At 42.0% G+C, this 19,230-nt stretch overlaps 1 protein-coding gene across 1 annotated transcript in view; it reads left to right on the top strand.

The window, feature by feature from the left end:
* The first annotated feature begins 4,169 nt into the window (after nt 1–4,169).
* The window catches only part of LOC119653949 (dnaJ-like protein 60), a 29,502-nt gene continuing 14,441 nt past the window's right edge, over nt 4,170–19,230 (top strand). Inside the window, exons 1-2 of the mRNA XM_038059113.1 lie at nt 4,170–4,379; nt 4,444–4,549. Coding sequence (XP_037915041.1) covers nt 4,318–4,379; nt 4,444–4,549 — 168 coding nt within the window. The 5' untranslated portion in view covers nt 4,170–4,317. The remainder of the gene's footprint in view (nt 4,380–4,443; nt 4,550–19,230) is intronic.

Below are 19,230 nucleotides of genomic sequence, written 5' to 3'. Positions count from 1 at the left end.
CAACCAATTCTTATTTTCCCGCTGTTTAGAAGCTTCCTTGCGTATTGCTCGGCATCTTCCACCACAGCGAGTTTTTGGCCTCGGGAGTTTGTGGAGGTGATACCAATCCGGACATTGGTTACCTCCGGGCATTCGCGTTTGATGGCCTCTTCTACCTCGTTCTTTTCCCTGAGACAGTCAAGGTCTCGGATTTCTAAAGCACACATGGGTTCCAGGCTAGAAACCAAAGCTTTTTCTCCTAGAAGCCCCTTGACTGCTTCACAGAACGTGACTTTATTTATAGTCTTCGGGCCTAGTTCGACTAAGACTCCACCACCCTTCGTTTTACGTATGGAAGACACCTCCGCTCCGTTGTCTTCGGGTTTGATTTTGTAACGGATTTCGCTGAGGACTTCCGCAAAAGTCTTGCCTTCCGTCGGCTTAATAAGCAAAGCTGGCGGTCTAGTCCTCCTTCGTCTCCTCACCTTTTCTTTTGGCACTCCGTCCTTCGTGTCCGCCTTAGTTTTAGGCAGAGGTTTTTCTGATGGCGCGACGTGTTGTTGTCTTTTGATCCTCTTCGCCTTCTTCTTTTCAGCCCGGGAGAGTACCTGAGTGAAGTCTAATTCAGATGTCCCTTCCTCCTTTCGTTTTTTACCAAGTTCGCTCTGCAATGGGCTGTCAGCGATCCGTTTGGTACTCGTGATGTTCTCCTCGGGAAGCGCGGTTGTTTCTGCTTCCTGCGGATTTTGTCTTACTTTCCATGTTCGCCTATAGTATGAAATCCTGTCCAGGAGTTCTTCCAGTTCCATTAGCCCGTTTTTCACCCCCTTACCGACGTTTTTCTGAAGGAACGTCGAAAATCGCATGTGCTTCACAACTGCCGTGCATTTTTTAATAAGTCTTTCCTCTTCCGCTTGCGCCAGAGTAATCGAGGCAGTCCTCCCACTCGGCTCATATTCGAAACCATTTTATTAGTTTCGGCAGTTTGCACTGTGCCTCTTTCCCCAATTACAGCACTGTGCTGTATGGTCTGGGTTCCTATCTGTGTTGCAGGTGCTGCATCACTTTCCGAGTCTTTCTCTCCGTTTGCGCGTCCCGATGTCCCCTCGGGTATTTCAGCCCTTGTTGCGTAGTTCGCTGGGCGCTGGGACGAACGGCGCATTTTCGTGCTGCGAATAAACGCAGCCAGCTCACTCTCTATTTCCACTATCTCCTCGTTTCGTTGGTTTTTTTTTTCTCCATTTGAGTTGTTTACCAGTGCATCGTGTGCAAGGGAGCGGGCCGCAATAGTCAGGAACGGGTATACCCTCGGGGACACAGCCCCTACCCCAGTTCCCTGAGGCCTGACCTACCCTTAGCTGATCCCGGAATTCACGGACGTGTATCGGTCATTAGCAGTTCGCTCTTCACCGAGAAACTTTCTCGAGGTTACTACCTAGGACGCAAGTATTATGCCAGCTAAGGGGTCAGAACTACTTGCTCGGGCACCTCGGGGACGCCACTCCCCGTATCGTAAGCGACCCATGAAGGATCGTTGATGATCCCTGAGGAAAAAAAAAAAAAAAAAAAAAAAGAGTGGCGCCATCTCTCCGGTGCCCCAGTTAATAATGAAAGACGGTGGTGGCGTATGCCGGCAACTTGGTGACATTATTGTCAGGGATGTTTTCCTCCATTATGAGTGGCATCATGGAAGAAACGTTAGGTAGGCTTTGCCTGTGGGGTGCAAGATGCGGACTCGACATAAACCCAACCAAAACGGAACTGATGCTATTCACCATTCAGACAATGGTACCTGAATTTCACCTACCGTGCCTGAATGAATAAAGGTTGGTTGTTTCCTCCAATGTAATCTGTGTCTGGATGAAATCCTGGATCCAAAGATAAATTGGAGATTGAACATACAACTCCGGGTTAAGAAAGCCTGTATAGCCTTCAATGCCTGCAAGAGAACCTTTGCGAAGAAATGGGGTGTCTGGTGAGAATGGTTCTCTGGATGTACACAGCTGTGGTAGGTCCCATCCTGACGTCCGGCTCTATTGTATGCTGAGCCAAAAATACAATAGAACCAAGCTTAATAGGATTCAAAGAACCGCGTGTTCAGGTGCTACTGTGGCTCTGAATACTGCCCGTCTGATGCTCTCGGCTCTTGGCATTCCTTCGGCAGATACAATCTGCTCTTGACATTCCTTCGGCAGATACAATCTGCGTTCCGCTAGTTACTGTAAAGAGCGGAATCTACTCACACTACTTAGCAACAGCGGACCTCAGATGGCGAAAGCTCACCACCTGTGCCAAGTAAAGGAGGATTTGACCTGCTTATATATATGGTTTTTATGACTGCTGCCTGAACAAAGGAGAAACCCTCAGGCACTTCCTTTGCAATTACCCAGCTCTAGCTAGAGTTAAGCTGCGAACACCAGTTAAACCATTATTTGGCGACCTCTGAGAGTTTTATAGCTGCAGGATGGGATAACTATTTTCCTTCGTGAATGCTCCGGTCTGGCTCTGAAGATCTGAGGCGGCTGGACACTGCCTGCTTGCTCTCATAACAGTAGTCACGGTCTTAGGAGTTTTTGGTATCAAAATGGCTCACCACAGCGCCAATTGGACTCCTCTGAGTGGCCACTAACTCCTACCTATCCGGAATACCGAAAGCTGGACGCTTCGGATATAAAGGTTTTGTGGTCATCATGTATGAGAAATTTCTCATGCACGTTTTCCAATTCATAGCTAAAAATTCTGAATATTTCATTGAGGTATGTATTTCCAAACTCCAACTCCACCTCCGGCGTTCATATGTGTTAATTTCATATGATGATTACGTCATACACGTCTTATAGTGCGATAAAATCACGTGAAATACTCAACTTTGACCTTCTATAATAAATTTAAATAGTTGGATTTTTTACAAACTTCATAATTGAGTATTATACTAGGCTGTTCAATAAGTTTTGCGGTTCGATAAGAAAAACACAATTTTATGGTTTGAAATACACTTTATTATTCAGTATAGTCTCCATGGACATCAATATGCTTGTTCCAACGAGATTCCAATTTAGGAATTCCATCCTTGTGAGTGAGAATCCGGAATTGCTTCAAAATAAGCTTCCACAGCTGTTATGACTTCATCATTTGATGAAAAACGCTTTCCACGCATGAATTTTTTTCGGGTCTGGAAACAAGATGAAAGTCACTAAGGGCCAAATCTGGTGAATACGGAAGATGCTCCAACAATCGAACTGAATTCATGGATTTTCGCCATTGTCAAAACGCTCTTGTGACACGGTCCATTGTTCTGATGAAAAAAAAATGTTTTCTTCTGCAAACCGGATCCTTTTTCACGAATTTTTTCCTTCAGCTGGTCTAAAAGGTTACAATAATATTCAGCTTCTATTGTTTTACCAGTTTGCAAGTAATCCATAAACAACATTCCTGTCCCAAAAATCTCATGCTAACAACTTGTTGGCCGACTCTTCGACACGAACTCGTTTCGGAGTCCAAGAACCAGGTTCGCACCTTAGGCTCTTGTTTTGGTTCATGATAGTAATATACCCAAGTCTCATCCATGGTGATGAATCAACGCAGAAAATCCACTTTATCCTTTCGAAAACGCCCTAGATTTTGCTAAGAAAGTCCCATTCGAACGTGTTTTTGTTCTATTGTTAGTAAATCTTTTTCCGTCACTCGCCGGTTTTCTAATACGATATCCTATATTTTTTCTGCGATTTCTGGTGATATTTTCAACCGTCCTTGACGTGGATCGCCTTCAAGGCTTGTACGGCCATTTTTAAATTCAGCAACCCATCTTTCTAATGTACTAATTGAAAACGAAGAGTTCTTATACACTTTCAACATTCGTTCATAAATTTCCATTGCTTTTAAACCAGTCCTCATGTATCCCTCGGAGACTTGGGTTCTTAGCAAGAAAAATTGGGAACTCTTTGTTGCATTCGAGAGAAAAATCCTCCGAAGAGAACCTTACTTGGCAAGCCTAGACAATCTTTGTGCTGCGTGGACAATCTCTCCACATATAAAAAGTACTTACCTCGGAAAGCTTCTGTATCTGTGGTTGATGCATTAAATATTCAATAATTTATCCATTAAGTAGCAAAGCCACGGCTATGACAGCCATACACCTTCACTTACAATAACCTACAATATATTTACAGCGGCTCAAAGGCATCAGCTGGTTCATTCAATTTCACTCATTTCAAACACGAACGTCAACTTTTTGTTGGCAATTAGAAGTCGTCAGCCAATCTTCCTACTTTCAGTAGAGATCCGCTGGTCGGATTTTGTTTGTGTCGGAATGCAGTTCGCCTGAAATTCAAAATTGTTATGCAAAACCTCCCATCGAAATTGTTGGTCCGAGTCAACTCGACGACGTTATCCCTTATAAAGTATGACTGTATTCCACAAACGCAATAAGATTCAAATGTTTCTGAATTACGTCCTTAATTCTAGTTACCGGCTGTACAGCAGTAAGCAGACTTTATACGATGTCCTAAATTTGAAGCGCAATTGCTCGGAGCAGGAAATCCGCAATGCCTTCTTGAGGCTCTCCAAAGAGGTATGCAACAGGAAAAGTATTTCGATTAACCATTGATCCTCATTTGTTTTTAAAAACTTCGCTTGCCGGGGTGTTGCGTCTAGTGTGAATAATATCAAATTCGTTATCTATGCATTGTTCGATTAATTAATCGGTTACAAATATTGTCCTCAAGGAGAGACTCGAGTTGGTAGCACAACGGATTTTTCTGAATCTTTGAAGTTCAAGAAATATCGCTATAAAACAGGTATTGCGTTATCCCGGGTCATGGACCTTGGCCAAATAGCTCTGGATTTGAAAAGAGAGTCAAGTAGAGTTGAACTGAAGATAAACACCAACATAACCAAGGTTCTCAGTCTGACGGGAATAAGATACTAAACTGAGTGAATGAAGAAACCAAACCACACTTTCCTGGAGGGCCCTCAAATCACCACAAGACTAGAGAACAGTCAAGATTATTCCAATACCCAAAAACCGCATTGATTTGAACTTCAGACCTATCTCCCTAATAAACACTTTCGCCAAAATTCTTAACGGTATGGCCAAGGAAATGCTTTCCTTCTTCCTAAAAACAAGAAAAAGGTACATGCGAAACATTGACATGCGTACAGAAAAGAGAAATCGACCACGACGTGCTTAAACGGCTGAAAATTTCTGTAATCGAGAGTAAGGGCAGAGTCGTGAAAGCGGTGTCTTTTGACATCAGCAAAACGTACGAAACAGAAAGAGTGGACCTACTCGTTCTTGCCGAAACTATGAGAGAAAAAACATACCATCTGACATATACTCTTGAACTCTGCGCTTTCTGGAATACGGGAAGCTGAAGCTGGATGAGTGGTCGTGCACGGGAAACAGTGGCCTACCCCAGTCCGGTACTTTTCAATCTGTACATAAACTCAATGACTCAATTGACATCTACCAATCCGCAGATGACTTTATCATCCTTGCTATGGGGACAGGAGATGATCAGTTGGATAGACTACAACAAAAACAGGTTGACCTTTTTGTAAATAAATATAACACCCTGAAACTCCCAGTGAACAGAGGGATTAATCTAGCGTTATTGCTTGTAGAAGAAATAATGGCAAACCATGTAAAATTTTGGTACGTCAGTCAGGCATCGGAAACAAGATTTCTGGGCAGAACAATTACAAAAACCATATCCCTGAAAAATCACGTCAATAATACAATCATAAAGAAGATCCTCAGCTTCGAGAGTAGTGAACTTTGCCACAGGTTCCTCATGGGGATTAAACCCTGAGAGAACCGTAAAACTGTTTAAAACCATTGTGAGACCAGTGCTTGATCATACTGCTGTCTCCACGCTCTTGATGCTCAACTACATGGACAACAGAATAGCCACGATTGTGGCGTCTCAGTTGAAAAGATGCTTAGGTTCAGCTAACTCTTCATCGCATCATGTAACCCCCCCCCCCCCCCCCCCCTTAAGTTCACAAAGGCGCTATTGGCCTCTAAGAAGCTGGTAAGGCTCAAAAGATTTGCTTCCTCCTTCTATAGTTTGGTCATAAACAATCCCATAGCTAAAAATTGTCCGGTAACTTATAAGAATTTCCAGCAAGCTTTTGGTATCTTCAAGATCTATGAGGAGAAAGAAAAATGGGAACAGAAACGGTTGGGTAGTTAAAATTCAAAATAAAATAGCAAAACTCAGTAACAGGGGTTTTGCCCTATATGGAACTGATGCAGTAACATGGGCTATGAACACCACCTGTGCGGTTGTCTCTGACCACCCTGGAGTCAAAACTGGCTACAGGATGCAAGCAATGACGGTCCTCTCTGCTGAACTGAATGGGATAAAAATGACCACGCAAATGGCAAATGAACGATAAAAAAAGACAGCAATAATCACAGACTCCCAAAAAGCATGCAATCTTTTGGAGAAGCCAGACATCAGACATCCCATTATTTGGTAAATAATTGACCCAATAACGAATTTTAACTTCAAGGAGATAAGAACATTGTTTTGCCCAACTAAACGTGAAATTATGTTCAACAAGATGGCGCACTCAGCAGCAAAGGCAGCCCTAATCAGCGGAGGCACCATGGTTTCATCCTTTACAGCTGAGAATGTACTATGGGTGGTGCAGAATAAAATCAAGAAGGACTGGCAAGATGAATTCCAAGCAACGTCGAAATTAGAAGGCAAAGATTTCCCGGCAATCTTTCCGGAACTGCCCATTAAAATACCATCTTTCATCTCCACAAATAGTGTTGCAATTGTAAAAACTTTTAATATAATTTACTCAAACCATGTCTACAACAAATCTTTCCTCGGAAAATTTGCAAAATCAACAATGAAAATTGTCTAAAGTTTGACGTGCAGGAAACAATAGACGACTTTATTTTTGAGTGTAGGAGGCACAGTATGGCTGGGAACAAATTCAGTTGAAAAGAGTCTTTCAACGCCCTAAGAGTTTTTTTCTAAAAGAAGGAAATCAACTTCAGATTGAGGAGTTAATCAGCTTCCTAAAAGAATCGACCTTCAGACCTATGCGTCTACTCTCACCTTTTGTTTCATATTTAAAGTTAATTTCTCAAGCTACAAGACATTGTCTATCCCAAAGTACCCTTCCTAGTTCATTCCTTCCCTATTTCATCTTCCTGGTTAAGATCAATGTGAATGATTAGTGCAAAATAGCACATACTGATTTTAAATAAAACAAATCACCGAACTGTACAACTTATTATCACAAAAACTAATTTAAGTTGACATATTAAAAAAAAAAAAATATGTAGTGGCAAATAATACTTGCTAATTCTCATCTCCACGTACGATCATTGTGGGCCGGACCAGTGAACTTAGCTCTCTCTGTTAGCCTGACAGTCTGACGGGTCATCGCACTCTCCCTATCGGCATTAATGAGCGGAGCATCGAAAACGTCGATAAATTTATATTTATAGGAAGCGTGGTTTCTGCGGACGGTGGCACCGAACCGGATGTCGCCCAACGCATTAACAGCACTAGATCCGCTTTAGGTGTCCTGTCTAAAATCTGGAAATGCAGCTATCTCAACACTAAGATCAAGCTGAAACTGTTCTGTGTTAGTGTTCTCTCTGTGGAAGGAAGTAGTGCATGGAGGATGAACTCCACTATTACTCAAAAGTTCCAAGCTTTCATCAATACCTATCATCGGAGTACGCTGGCCTGGCACTGTCTCAAACGAACAACTTGGTCGGCGGACAGGCCTGGCACTCGTATGCAATGTGATAGAAAGACGGAAGTGACAGTGAATAGGTTACACATTAAGGAGGGATGACAATTGGATTGCTGGCTACGCCATGCAGTGGAATCCACTCTCCCAAGATGGCCGACGAGTAGGTCGCCCCAAAGGCACTTGGCCCAGAACAGTAGAGGATGAGTGCGAGTGTCTCGTGAAGTCGTAGTGCATTTTAGGTAACCGTGAGTGATAATTTTTTTATGTAAAAAAAAAGCAAAATTTTTAAACTGATGCAAGTCCAATCACTTTTCTGCGATCCAAGACAAAATTCTCTTAGCCATTGTGTTGGGGTGAATTTTCAATTTGGCTATGTGTTTATTAGCGGAACACTCAATTTCTGATCTGTAAGTCTTTATGGAGATCGACGTTGCGGAAATACCAGGGAGCACCGGATATACATCTCAGAATTTTAGAGTGAGATCGCTGAATCAGATTGATGTTAGATGATTTGACAGAGCCCGTAAATTGGAGAGTGGAAACTTCTTCGAACTGAGGAACAACACACTACCCGAATCCATCAAAAGGGTCGATCGAGCGTTGAAGGTAGCTAGTGTGGTATTCCCGAATATTGGGCGACTCCGAATGCCTAATCCTGCGCTTCCAAGAATCAGATGTCAACCGAAGATCCACAAGGAAGGAGATGAGATACGAGAAATCATTGCGGACTCGAACTCATCGACGTACAACATAGCCAAGTGGTTGATTAATGAGTGCCAGAACCTTGGGACGACGAATAGTAAGTACTCAGGTGAGTCTTCTATCGAGGTGTATCCCCAGGTAATTAACGTGATCCGATTCGGATATAGCGATGTTGTTGATCTTCACTTGAGGACAATTTCTTTTTCGCAAAATGAAAGTTACTTCCTTTCATACTCCACATGTGAAGTCAGTTTTCTACTTCCCTTAGGTGTCATTCTATTTACAAAGAAGCTAGTTTTGGGTCTGCGTGGGAACTTAAAACTGCGGTGTCGTTAACAAAGGTGGTTAGCCCGCTGGCAAACACAGATCATAGAACCCCAAAATACCTTTATAGTTAACAATAATATTAGTATCATTTCGTAGATGCTACAAGAAGTTTATATTTTATTTTTTTATTTCTTCAACTTTGCTCCTTCTCCTTTCCTTATTATTTTAATTCTTTTTCTTTTTTTTTTTCTTTTTGTGAACAATGATATTTTTTAGTTGTTGTTTCTATTTCATTTTTAATTGATTTATTTAATTATAACAATGAAGTCTATCTAAATCTATGATTTGAGGACTTCTTTCCCTTCTCCACCTTAACTGCGCGAACTTACGCTAAAAGAAGGATCCTTTATCTATATGGCTCAATGAAGATCGAAGGCAGAAGAAGCATCGATGGAGGTTATGATCCATCGTGGATCTTCCCTCTCGATCGTGGCCCTCGGGTCTTGAGTTTTACGGCTCGCGCGATCGAGCCGATTTTTTCTTTTATTTCCCCTTTCGCACTGTTTTCGATAGCTTTGGGCGTTATTCCCTTGTTTGTTGTCAGCCGGTTTAAAGACCGTGAAGTTTTTTAAAATGATGCATGACGGACTGATGTGTCCAAAAGACGGCATCTCACGATTTCGCTCTCGCAGTATTGCCGAAACTTTGAAGTAATAAGTTTGCTTTACAGTTTCACCCGCTTGCTTTCCAATGTATGGATTCGCGTTTAATTTCAACACTGTATTAGAATAGCCAGGTTTTACCACAAGTGCTTCATCTAACCTCTCAAGAACATCTGAGCAGAACTGTTGACGGACGAGCTTTGGTCAGAGGTGAAATTTTCCAAATGCAAATTATATTCAGGGCGAAAACTGCAGAGCACACGTCTAAGCTGGGCAAAGCAAATGCAGTTGTGTTCTTGAGTTAACATTCTGAAGAACTAAAAATGTCAATTTTTTCGGCGGGTGATATTTAAAAACTTGAATTAGTTCGTTTGCGACTGAAATGATCGGTATAACAAGAAGAAAATGCAATACGAGCATATCATCTTCGTATTATTTGGGAAACCTTCACAGCAAAATTCGCAAACCGTGCTTGCAGGATAACGATGGCGGCAGGGATTGCCATTTATTAGCTATTAGCTATCATCATCAACGGCGCAACAACCGGTATCCGGTCTAAGCCTGACTTAATAAGGAACTCTAGATATCCCGATTTTGCCTCAAGGTCCACCAATTCGATATCCCTAAAAGCTGTCTGGCGTCCTGATCTACGCCATCACTCCATCTTACGCAGGGTCTGCCTCGTCTTCTTTTTCTACCATAGATATTGCCTTTATAGACTTTCCAGATGAGATCATCCTCATCCATACGGATTAAGTGACCCGCCCAGCGTAACCTATTGAATAGGAAATGAATAGGTGTATCGAAAAGTGTAGGCGGCTCTCTGGCGATCAAGATTTCGAGGTGCTTTATTATCTGTATATTATCTATTGCGAGAATAGGGAATACACAAATATCCGTTCAATTGTCGCACTCAAATTTAGAAAAAAATTAAAGTTAAAGCTAGGTCTGGCTCATGTGGTATTCATCCTGGTATTAGAATATATCATCAGGAAACTACCAGTAGACACCAAACTAAAACAATGACGGACGCAGTAGGCATTAACATAATCGCACAATCAGTGCCATATTCCATCTCTGAACCTAGATCTGGTAGTAAAGGAAACCTAAACATTGACACAAAACTTACATAACTGTTCGCCTATAAGACGATAATAGCAGGTGTCATGTTTGGTCGGACTAGAAAGCTTACACTGAATACATAGATTTCTAAATTGTGACCATATATGGTCGCTCTTGTTCAGGAAATCTACTCCAACAGACAGATCTATCTTTTCCGCAAATAATAAAGACCAATAAGTGTCATTAAGACTAGGATAAACCGGCAAAGTAGAATATGCTACCCAAACACGAAAAAAACAACTGAACTATAAATTACGTTTGGGAATTACCGGATGAGGTTGATAGCAGAAGGCTAGTCATAGCCGCGGGGGCACTGTCTAGCGAATTTAAGACAGCAGCATTATTTGTGGATTCATTTTGCGATGTGCTTTGCTGACTCCGTTACTGAGGTATTGACGCCACTGCTTGCACTTCTTGGTCACGTGATCGTTGCAGAGTTCGCGGTTCCCCCTGCTGTTGTCTTTGCGTCGCTGCATTGGAACACCTCCTTTTACATGGTCCTCGGTTTTGGGAGCGTTTTGTTTACATCGGCGACCGTATTTTCGGGTTTCGGTCAGACATAGACAAGCGGCGTGAAAGGGATGAAATGGACCCATTCGCATTCTGCGAAGTCCAACTACACGGTTTCATGGACTTGATGGCTTCGGAATTAAAGCTCCAGTGGTACCAACATATACCCTTGGGGCGAAGATTTTTGGAACTGCGCTGTGCACACGACATCTACCGAGAACGTCAAGATTCGCTTCTGGATGAATTCACGAAGTGAATCTGCTGTTTAACTGCGTATATCTCTGCTCGCAGCTCTGCGAGTTGGCTTAACATTTGCTTCCGCGATGCATGGTGTCGAAAGAAGTGCGGCGTAAACTTTGTCAGCAACACCAATCACCATAATCAGTTGAAGAGTAGATGGTAGCCATCTTACCCATAAACTGCGCAGTATCGGCTCTGGCTGGCATTCAACCGCTTTAATAGTTGTTCGCGTAAGCGGCTATATGAGTTATCTGTCACCGACTCTAAAATTATGTCGCAGAATTCGGTGAAATATCGTGGTGGTACCATTGCCATGACTTGGAAGTATTGCTGTTGTGAGTCCGTTATAGCTCACAAAGCTTGCTTCCACTATTTCGGTCGCAGTCGTACTCATGTCTACAGACCTGTTGCGTGCTTCCGGCATTCTGGTTTTCACTGCTCTTCTGCTTACTTGAACCCGAAAATTCTGCTTTTGAACTCGATGTCATCACTTTGAGGAGTACCAGGTGAGATTGATAGCAGAAGTTGAATGGAAGTCATGTTTATATATTATATTTGATTTGTTTATTTGAATCCAATATCAATCCTGCTTCTCGCTGCGGTATTCGAACATCCTTCTACCGAGTGACTGCTCTTCTAACCCTCTAGTAAATAACTCACTTTTAGGGAGCAGATCACTTCGATAGAAAAGAAAGGTAATTAAAAGTTGCAATTCCAGGCAAGTATCTGGAGGTAATCAGCATCGCCACAATTTTCACACCAAGCGCCATATATTGTAACAAAATCTGGTTCGCTATACACCCAAAAAAAAACGAAGAGCATATAACTTCATTCATCATCATCAACGGCGCAACAATCGGTATCCGGTCTAGGCCTGCCTTAATAAGGAACTCCAGACATCCCGGTTTTGCGCCGAGCTCCACCAATTCGATATCCCCAAAAGCTGCCTGACGTCCTGACCTACGCCATCGCTCCATCTTAGACAGAGTCTGCCTCGTCTTCTTTTTCTACCATAGAAATTGCCCTTATAGAGTTTCCGGGCTGGATCATCCTCATCCATACGGATTAAGTCACCCGCCCACCGTAACCTACTGAGCCGAATTTAATCCACAACCGGGCGGTCATGGTATCGCTCATAGATTTCGTCGTTATGTAGGCTACGGAATCGTCCATCCTCATGTAGGGGGCCAAAAATTCTCCGGAGGATTCTTCTCTCGAACGCGGCCAAGAGTTCGCAACTCTTTTTGCTAAGAACTAATTGCTAGTGATACTAAAAATTTGTCGTACCCAACGTTTATCCGTAAGACACATAATCAGGTAACATCTTTAGATCAAGCAAAATGTGTAAATCCATATGGCTCGGATAGGACCTATAGGATCTTTTAAAAATGACGAATTATTATTACTTGACTATAATTGTAGTGATCATGGCAAAGAGATTTGACAATTGCGGCTGTGGTTGCATTACAAGCATATATTTATGCGCATTTCAATTCACCATTTCGGCTTGCTGTGAATACGCTCGTAGATACATATGTATACGCGCACAAAGTGCAAACAACCCCTGACGATCCGAAATTGATTATGAGATCGATTAGTTTCAATTTGTGGGCATATACATAATATCATCATCAACGGCACAACAACCGGTGTCTGGTCTAGGCCTGCCTTAATAAGGAACTCCAGACACTCCGGTTTTCTCAACTAATTCGATATCCACAAAAGTTGCCTGGCGTCCTGACCTACGCCATCGCTCCATCTCAGACAGTCTGCCTCGTCTGCTTTTCCTAGCATAGATATTGTCCTTATAGACTTTCCGGGTTGAATCATCCTCATCTATACAGATTAAGTGACCCGCCCGCCGCAACCTGATGAGCCGGATTTTATCCACAATACGGACGGTCGGTGGTATCGCTCATAGATTTCGTCGTTATGCAGGCTGCGGAATCGTCCATCCTCTTGTCGGGGGCCAAAAATTCTTCGGAGGAGTCTTCTCTCGAACGCGGCCAAGAGTTCGCAATTTTTCTTGCTGAGAACCCAAGTTTCCGAGGAATACATGAGGACTGGCAAGATCATAGTCTTATACAGTAAGAGCTTTGACCCTATGGTGGGACGTTTCGAGCGGAACAGTTTTTGTAAGCTGAAATAAGCTCTGTTAGCTGACAACAACCGTGCGCGGATTTCATCATCGTAGCTGTTATCGGTTGTGATTTTCGACCCTAGATAGGAGAAATTGTCAACGGTCTCAAAGTTGTATTCTTCTATCCTTATTCTTCCTGTTTGACCAGTGCGATTTGATGTTGTTGGTTGGTTGGTTTTCGATGCTGACGTTGCCACCATATACTTTGTCTTGCTTTCAACTCCATTCACATGCATGATATTCAGAAGAAACCTCGGAAAAAAACCAAAGATATCGATATGAATTTACTAAATGGAACGACACCTAGTAGTTTTTTTTTGTAAACGTTTTACAATAAAATCTGATATTTTCCTTTAGATCTTTTCCAAAAGTTTCGTTATATAAACTGCATTAGAAAAGCAATATCCATGTATACCATTGACCGTTTAGCATTTATCAATTTTCCGAAATCAAGCTTCCCTAGAAGGGCACTGGCACATATATGAACTAACTAAATAAAAACTGTTAAAAAAAAGTTGTAAGTTTCTAATTGATGGTATTACGTTAATTGGGCCCCAATAAAAGATAATAATTGTTATTAGAGAAGTGTGTTTTTCAATATAATCGGTTGTGCCAGGTCCGAATACAGCTGGACGCTACATATATATGCACGAATCTAAATTGATTTTACGAATCTGATTATTTCCGCTTTAAAACTTGCAAACTTCATTAGCATAAACATACAATTACTCTCAAAATCGATTACATTTTTGCCGAGTTTCAAATTCTATCTTATGTAAATCTAAGGCTGTATGGTAACGGGTTCTAGCATGTTAATAAGTTTATTTTTACATAACTGAATCGTGTTGGCAGCAAGCCTGATCGCATTTGTGGGCTGCGAGTGGAAGTGAGGAACCAACCATACATTAAAGACTTTCAAATTAAGGGAAGATGTATCCTATCGGCGAATCTGATCATTGGCAAGCGTATCCATGAGTTTAATAAGTAAAATCCGCAAAAATATGGATATTTTCCCAACCAAAAATGACGGAGGTCGCCCAAAAATTGTGGCGCGGCACGATTCATAGCATTCGAAATTTATTTCGAATGTTGCGAATGCCAGCGGACAGATGACGTCACCGGCGCTCTCCACTCAGTTCAGACCTCGCTACAAGGGTGAAGAGCAGAGTAGGTGACGAAAAAAAAAATATCAGATGTCACAGTAGAAAAATGGGTTACAAAAAAAAGAAACAAGACGAGATTGATAAAAAAATAACGAGCGAAAGTTGTGGTAGAGATAGTGAAAGGGTCATGTAAAAAGTTATTTTGAAGTTATCATTTCCATTGTTTTAAGGAAATAATAAAGAAGTGTTGTAAAAATAAAAGTAAACATCAATGTTCTTTTAACTTCAAAATTGGTGACCCCGGAGCGAACATCGCCGCAGGAGTCAAAGCACCAGCTCACCCACCGTACCACAAAATAATCGGTGAACAAAAAAAAAAAATCGGGAAAATTGAGGAGATATTGAGAAGGCTTTCGCGGTGCCAGCAAGATTCCGTGATGCAAATCCTGAGTATGTGATGTGCATTTTATCGCTGCCGTTTTAAAATAGACTCGTCGCCGTCGTCACTGCAGCCCCGCTGTCGCCGTCGCCGCCATGTCTGTTGTTACGGACACAGTAGCTGCCACCGCTGTCGTCACAGACACCGCAGCCCTAGACGCCATCACCGCAGCGCCGGACGCCATCAACGCAGCCCCAGCCACCATCATTGCCGCAGCCACTTTCGCCGCCGAAATTGTCTCCACCATCTTTTAACATCAAAACAATAAAAAAAATGTTGAGTGATCAGCAACGCTCCATCAATTAAGACTTAAATGTGGCAATGTCAGCGAGTCGAAGTCAAAAAACCCTTGTTATCAGCCAGGCATACGACTAACACCTAGATTTCGTAAGATAGTATTCTTACTGTCGAGGGTAGGGGAAAAAGATTGTGGTCCGACGAGTCAAAAATCAATTGTTTGGGATTGAATGACCGTTTGTTTCTGTTGAAAACTGCCAGTGAGGAAATTGCATTAATGGCAGCCAACCCTTACATTCGGCAGATATTTCCTAAGGGTGTGGGGATGTATGATGTCCACAGGCGTTGGAATATTTCATAAAATACTGGGAAAGAGGAATGCAACATCGTATATTGGTATTTTGAGAACCGAGCTCCCAGTATCTGTGGATAAGTTGAATGTGAATGCTTCAGATATTGTCCTCCAGCAAGACAATGATCGTAGGCATACTGCCAAATCAGCAGCAGTCCAAAATGCTCTTCCCCACAAACTAATAGTCTGACAGTTTTCAAATTTGTACGCGTGTCTTTTGAAAGTTGGGATTAACTAAAAATCATATGGACTTATCCTAATAGTCCCAAAGCCTATGAACTTTTCAGCCCACTCTCCCCACATCAAAAGTAAGATCAGTTCCAAAAAGTACTATTTGATGACCTTTCTTTTGCATATATGGGAACCCCGCCCTTAAATCCAACGCAAAATGATGCCACATGTTGCAAGTAAGGGGTATTATAGACTGCATGTTCTCACCAAATTTCGTAATGAAAGATTCAGTCATTTCCGAATAGATCTGATTTGACAGACGGGCAAACAGATATTAAATAAATGTTAATAAGGTTTTGTTTCACACAAAATAATAATGGAACTCTTGAATAAAAAAATTTAAATGAAACTTTCCCTTATTCTATGTCGACTTTCTAAAAGACAGCTACTGCAAGCAAATATTCTGTTGTGTCAATAATACAAAATTCTAGGTACTACTCATTTACCTGTGTCCATTTACTCCTAAATAATGTTTGTTACACTCATTAACGAAAATGATTACCTGTTTTTAAGGCTTTATGTATAACAAAACCTTATTGAAATCGATTCACTGCCTGTCTGTCTGTCCGTGACACGCACTATACTCCAAAACGGCTAAACCGATCCGAACGAAATTTGGTGAACCTGTAATGATAGGAGTGGAAATAATAAAAAAGAAGAAAGAAAAAAAAACGAACTACGAGGACTCCTCTCTCCCTAAATGTTCAACTCGTGTTCCATTCCCGCAGAACTCTCGGATGACCAAAATGCCATCCCAACCGCATAATTTTTTTTCCATCTGTGTGCAGAAAACTTCCACACACAGTAATTTTTCATGAAGAGACAACAAACGAGTTGCTCCCCGTCGCAGAATATTAAAAAAAAGAAACAAGCAAAATAGGGTCGCGAGAATTCAATCTTCCTCGTCTGAAGTCAGAGAACAAAGTGAAGATGAATCATTGAGGACGGAACGGCACAGCATATAGCCGACTACCTCCGTATTCCATCAAGGACTCATTTCACCCGTCACTTCATCCCTACGAAGAAAAAAGAATATTTAATTTTCTTCAAATTCTGGAACGAAGAGATAGCCGTTTCACATAAAGGTAGGGAAGGACACTCCTCAGAAGCTCGGACGGCAATACCTTTCAGCTTATAGCCGCAAAGGCCCGTAGATCCAGAGGCTTCTGGAAGGCAATCACCTACGAGACGTTAAATCTCAAGACAAACACAACAAACGACTAGCTCTTATTGTATACTACCAAGGATAGGACAGGAAACTCTACGTTACAAGGTGGGAAAGGAAATTGAGGCTTAGGAACACTTGCTTCCGGGGAAAAAGGCGTGAAACCTAAAACTAGAAATCTGAAGGCAAGTGTACGTGGAGCCTAGCCAGGAACAATGTTGAGAATCTATTGATTCTCTATCCGACACCACCGAACGAAGCTGTGAGCCGGAATAGGCTATCTTCCACTTGATTCAGGAAACCTGCAAATAATAAATTAGGCTTGAATCCAGGAAATTTTGGGCCCCACGTTGGGCGCCATTTGTAATGATAAGAATGGAAATAGGAGATCAGGTCGATCATCAGGATGATGGCCGATAACGACCTCAGAAGCCGTGCCTCACACAAGATCTGATGCGGAAGAGACAATAATTGAGACGGTGATCCGTCGTGGATCTTCCCCTCCTTGATCGCGGCACTCGGGTCCGGAGACTCCACGCGCGCGGTCGAGCCGTTTTTTTTTTTCTAATTTCCAATTTTAGTTCGCATTCTGTTTATCATTCGATAGGCCGTCGCGAAATCCTAATTAACGTCTATTGTAGAATCCGGTGCGGACCGACGCATCGGAATAGACACGTTGTTTTGTAGTAGTGAAGCGTGAGGGATCAAAGCGCTCAAAGGACCCCCCGCACATTCCCGAGCCTGGCTAGCACAGAGGCGTGCAAGAACGTGTCGACCGAACACTTTGATGGAGCTTCAATCTTTGTGGGCGGAACTTCACGGTCAATTTAGCCAATTTATTTAGATTTTTGGGATAGCTCTGCCCTCTAGGTCGTTATCGGCCACTCAGGATGATCGACCTGATCTCCTATTTCCATTCTTATCATTACAAACCATTGGGAACTACGAGATCGTGTGCATATAGCGAGTGACATAAATTTACGTGGAGTGTAAAGGGAGACTTCCCATACATGCAAAGCAGGGATGTAAAATTTTTTTCATCGAATATAGTCATGTGGAATATCAAATGAAAAGTCTCGATGAATACTTTTCGAAACTGATACTAATTTTGATATGGATTGTTCGCGCGAGTAAGGGGTAAAAATGTGCACGCTTAAGGTGAGACAGTACTCATTTTCTGAAACTATCCAACTCAAAAATCCGAAAAAAAAAATCACGGAGGTGCGCTTTCATGAAATCTTGGCCTCAAAATATGTTCTGTTCCGATATCTGCTCAAATAAACCGGCTATAAGTGTCAAACTTATAGTGGTTCAAACTTTCAATATCGTTCACTCTAATTAACATCATAATTAACGAAAACTATTGACATTCGAATGGAATATTAAAATTCCATTCGTGAAGAATTTACTTCTTCCCAGCCCTTTTTAAGGTTTTGTGTAAAAGAAAGTCTTATTAAAATCGGTTTACTGTCTGTTTGTCACGCGCATTTTTCTCGGAAACGGTTATAGCGATTGACCCCAAATTTAGGCGAGAGATGGGAACTGTGAACGCTCACGCATACAGTGAGCTACAGTTAACTTCTTCACATTTGCTAATAAAATTGAACTGCTGAACAAATGATCTTCACAATCACTTGAAGAACGTTATCATAAATAAGGCCACAAACATACTTGGCCCCAGCCGCAAAAAGAGTCGGAACGGCTGATTTGACGATGAATGTAACACATCGTTCAATAAGTCCCGGGACTAGCGTAGAAATGGCGCTAATAATGCCATTTATATACCAAGGTTCAGAAGTACCAACCATCAGATAAGATGTGTCAAAATTTCATGTAATTCGAAACATAATCAAGAAAGCTATAGTGGTTAAACTGACGCTACCTTTGCAATCGTGAAAAATTGGACCAAAACAAGTTTCGTGTGTTGATAAAACATTGTTTTCTAATGGGGAAAAAACACTGTTCAAGCTCAGCAATGGCTTGAAAAACGTTATCCGGACTCTACTCCGTCGAAAACAACCATTTGTTTTCGACGTGAAACGCGGTCGTGCTGATACAAATGATGCGGAACGTCCGGGTCGGCCAAATGAGGGAGTTACTCCCGAAAACACCAAGCAAGTATTGAAAATCGTGATGGGTGACCGCAAAATGAAAGTGCGCGAGATAGCTAAGATGGTGAACATATCAACTGGTAGTGCATTTACTATTTTGCACCAAAAATTGGCTATGAAAAAAGTTTTTTCCAAATGGCTGCCTCGTTTGCTCACAATGGAACAAAAGCAACAACGTATCAATGATTCGGAGAGCTGTTTGGCACTGTTTACTCGCAATAAACAGGATTTTTTGCGTCGATATG

Source organism: Hermetia illucens, chromosome 1 (genome assembly GCF_905115235.1).
Source record: "Hermetia illucens chromosome 1, iHerIll2.2.curated.20191125, whole genome shotgun sequence".
NCBI classification, from domain to species: Eukaryota; Metazoa; Arthropoda; class Insecta; order Diptera; family Stratiomyidae; genus Hermetia; species Hermetia illucens.
The sequence above is the reverse complement of the archived record's forward strand: the minus strand, read 5'-3'. Positions and strand labels throughout refer to the sequence as shown.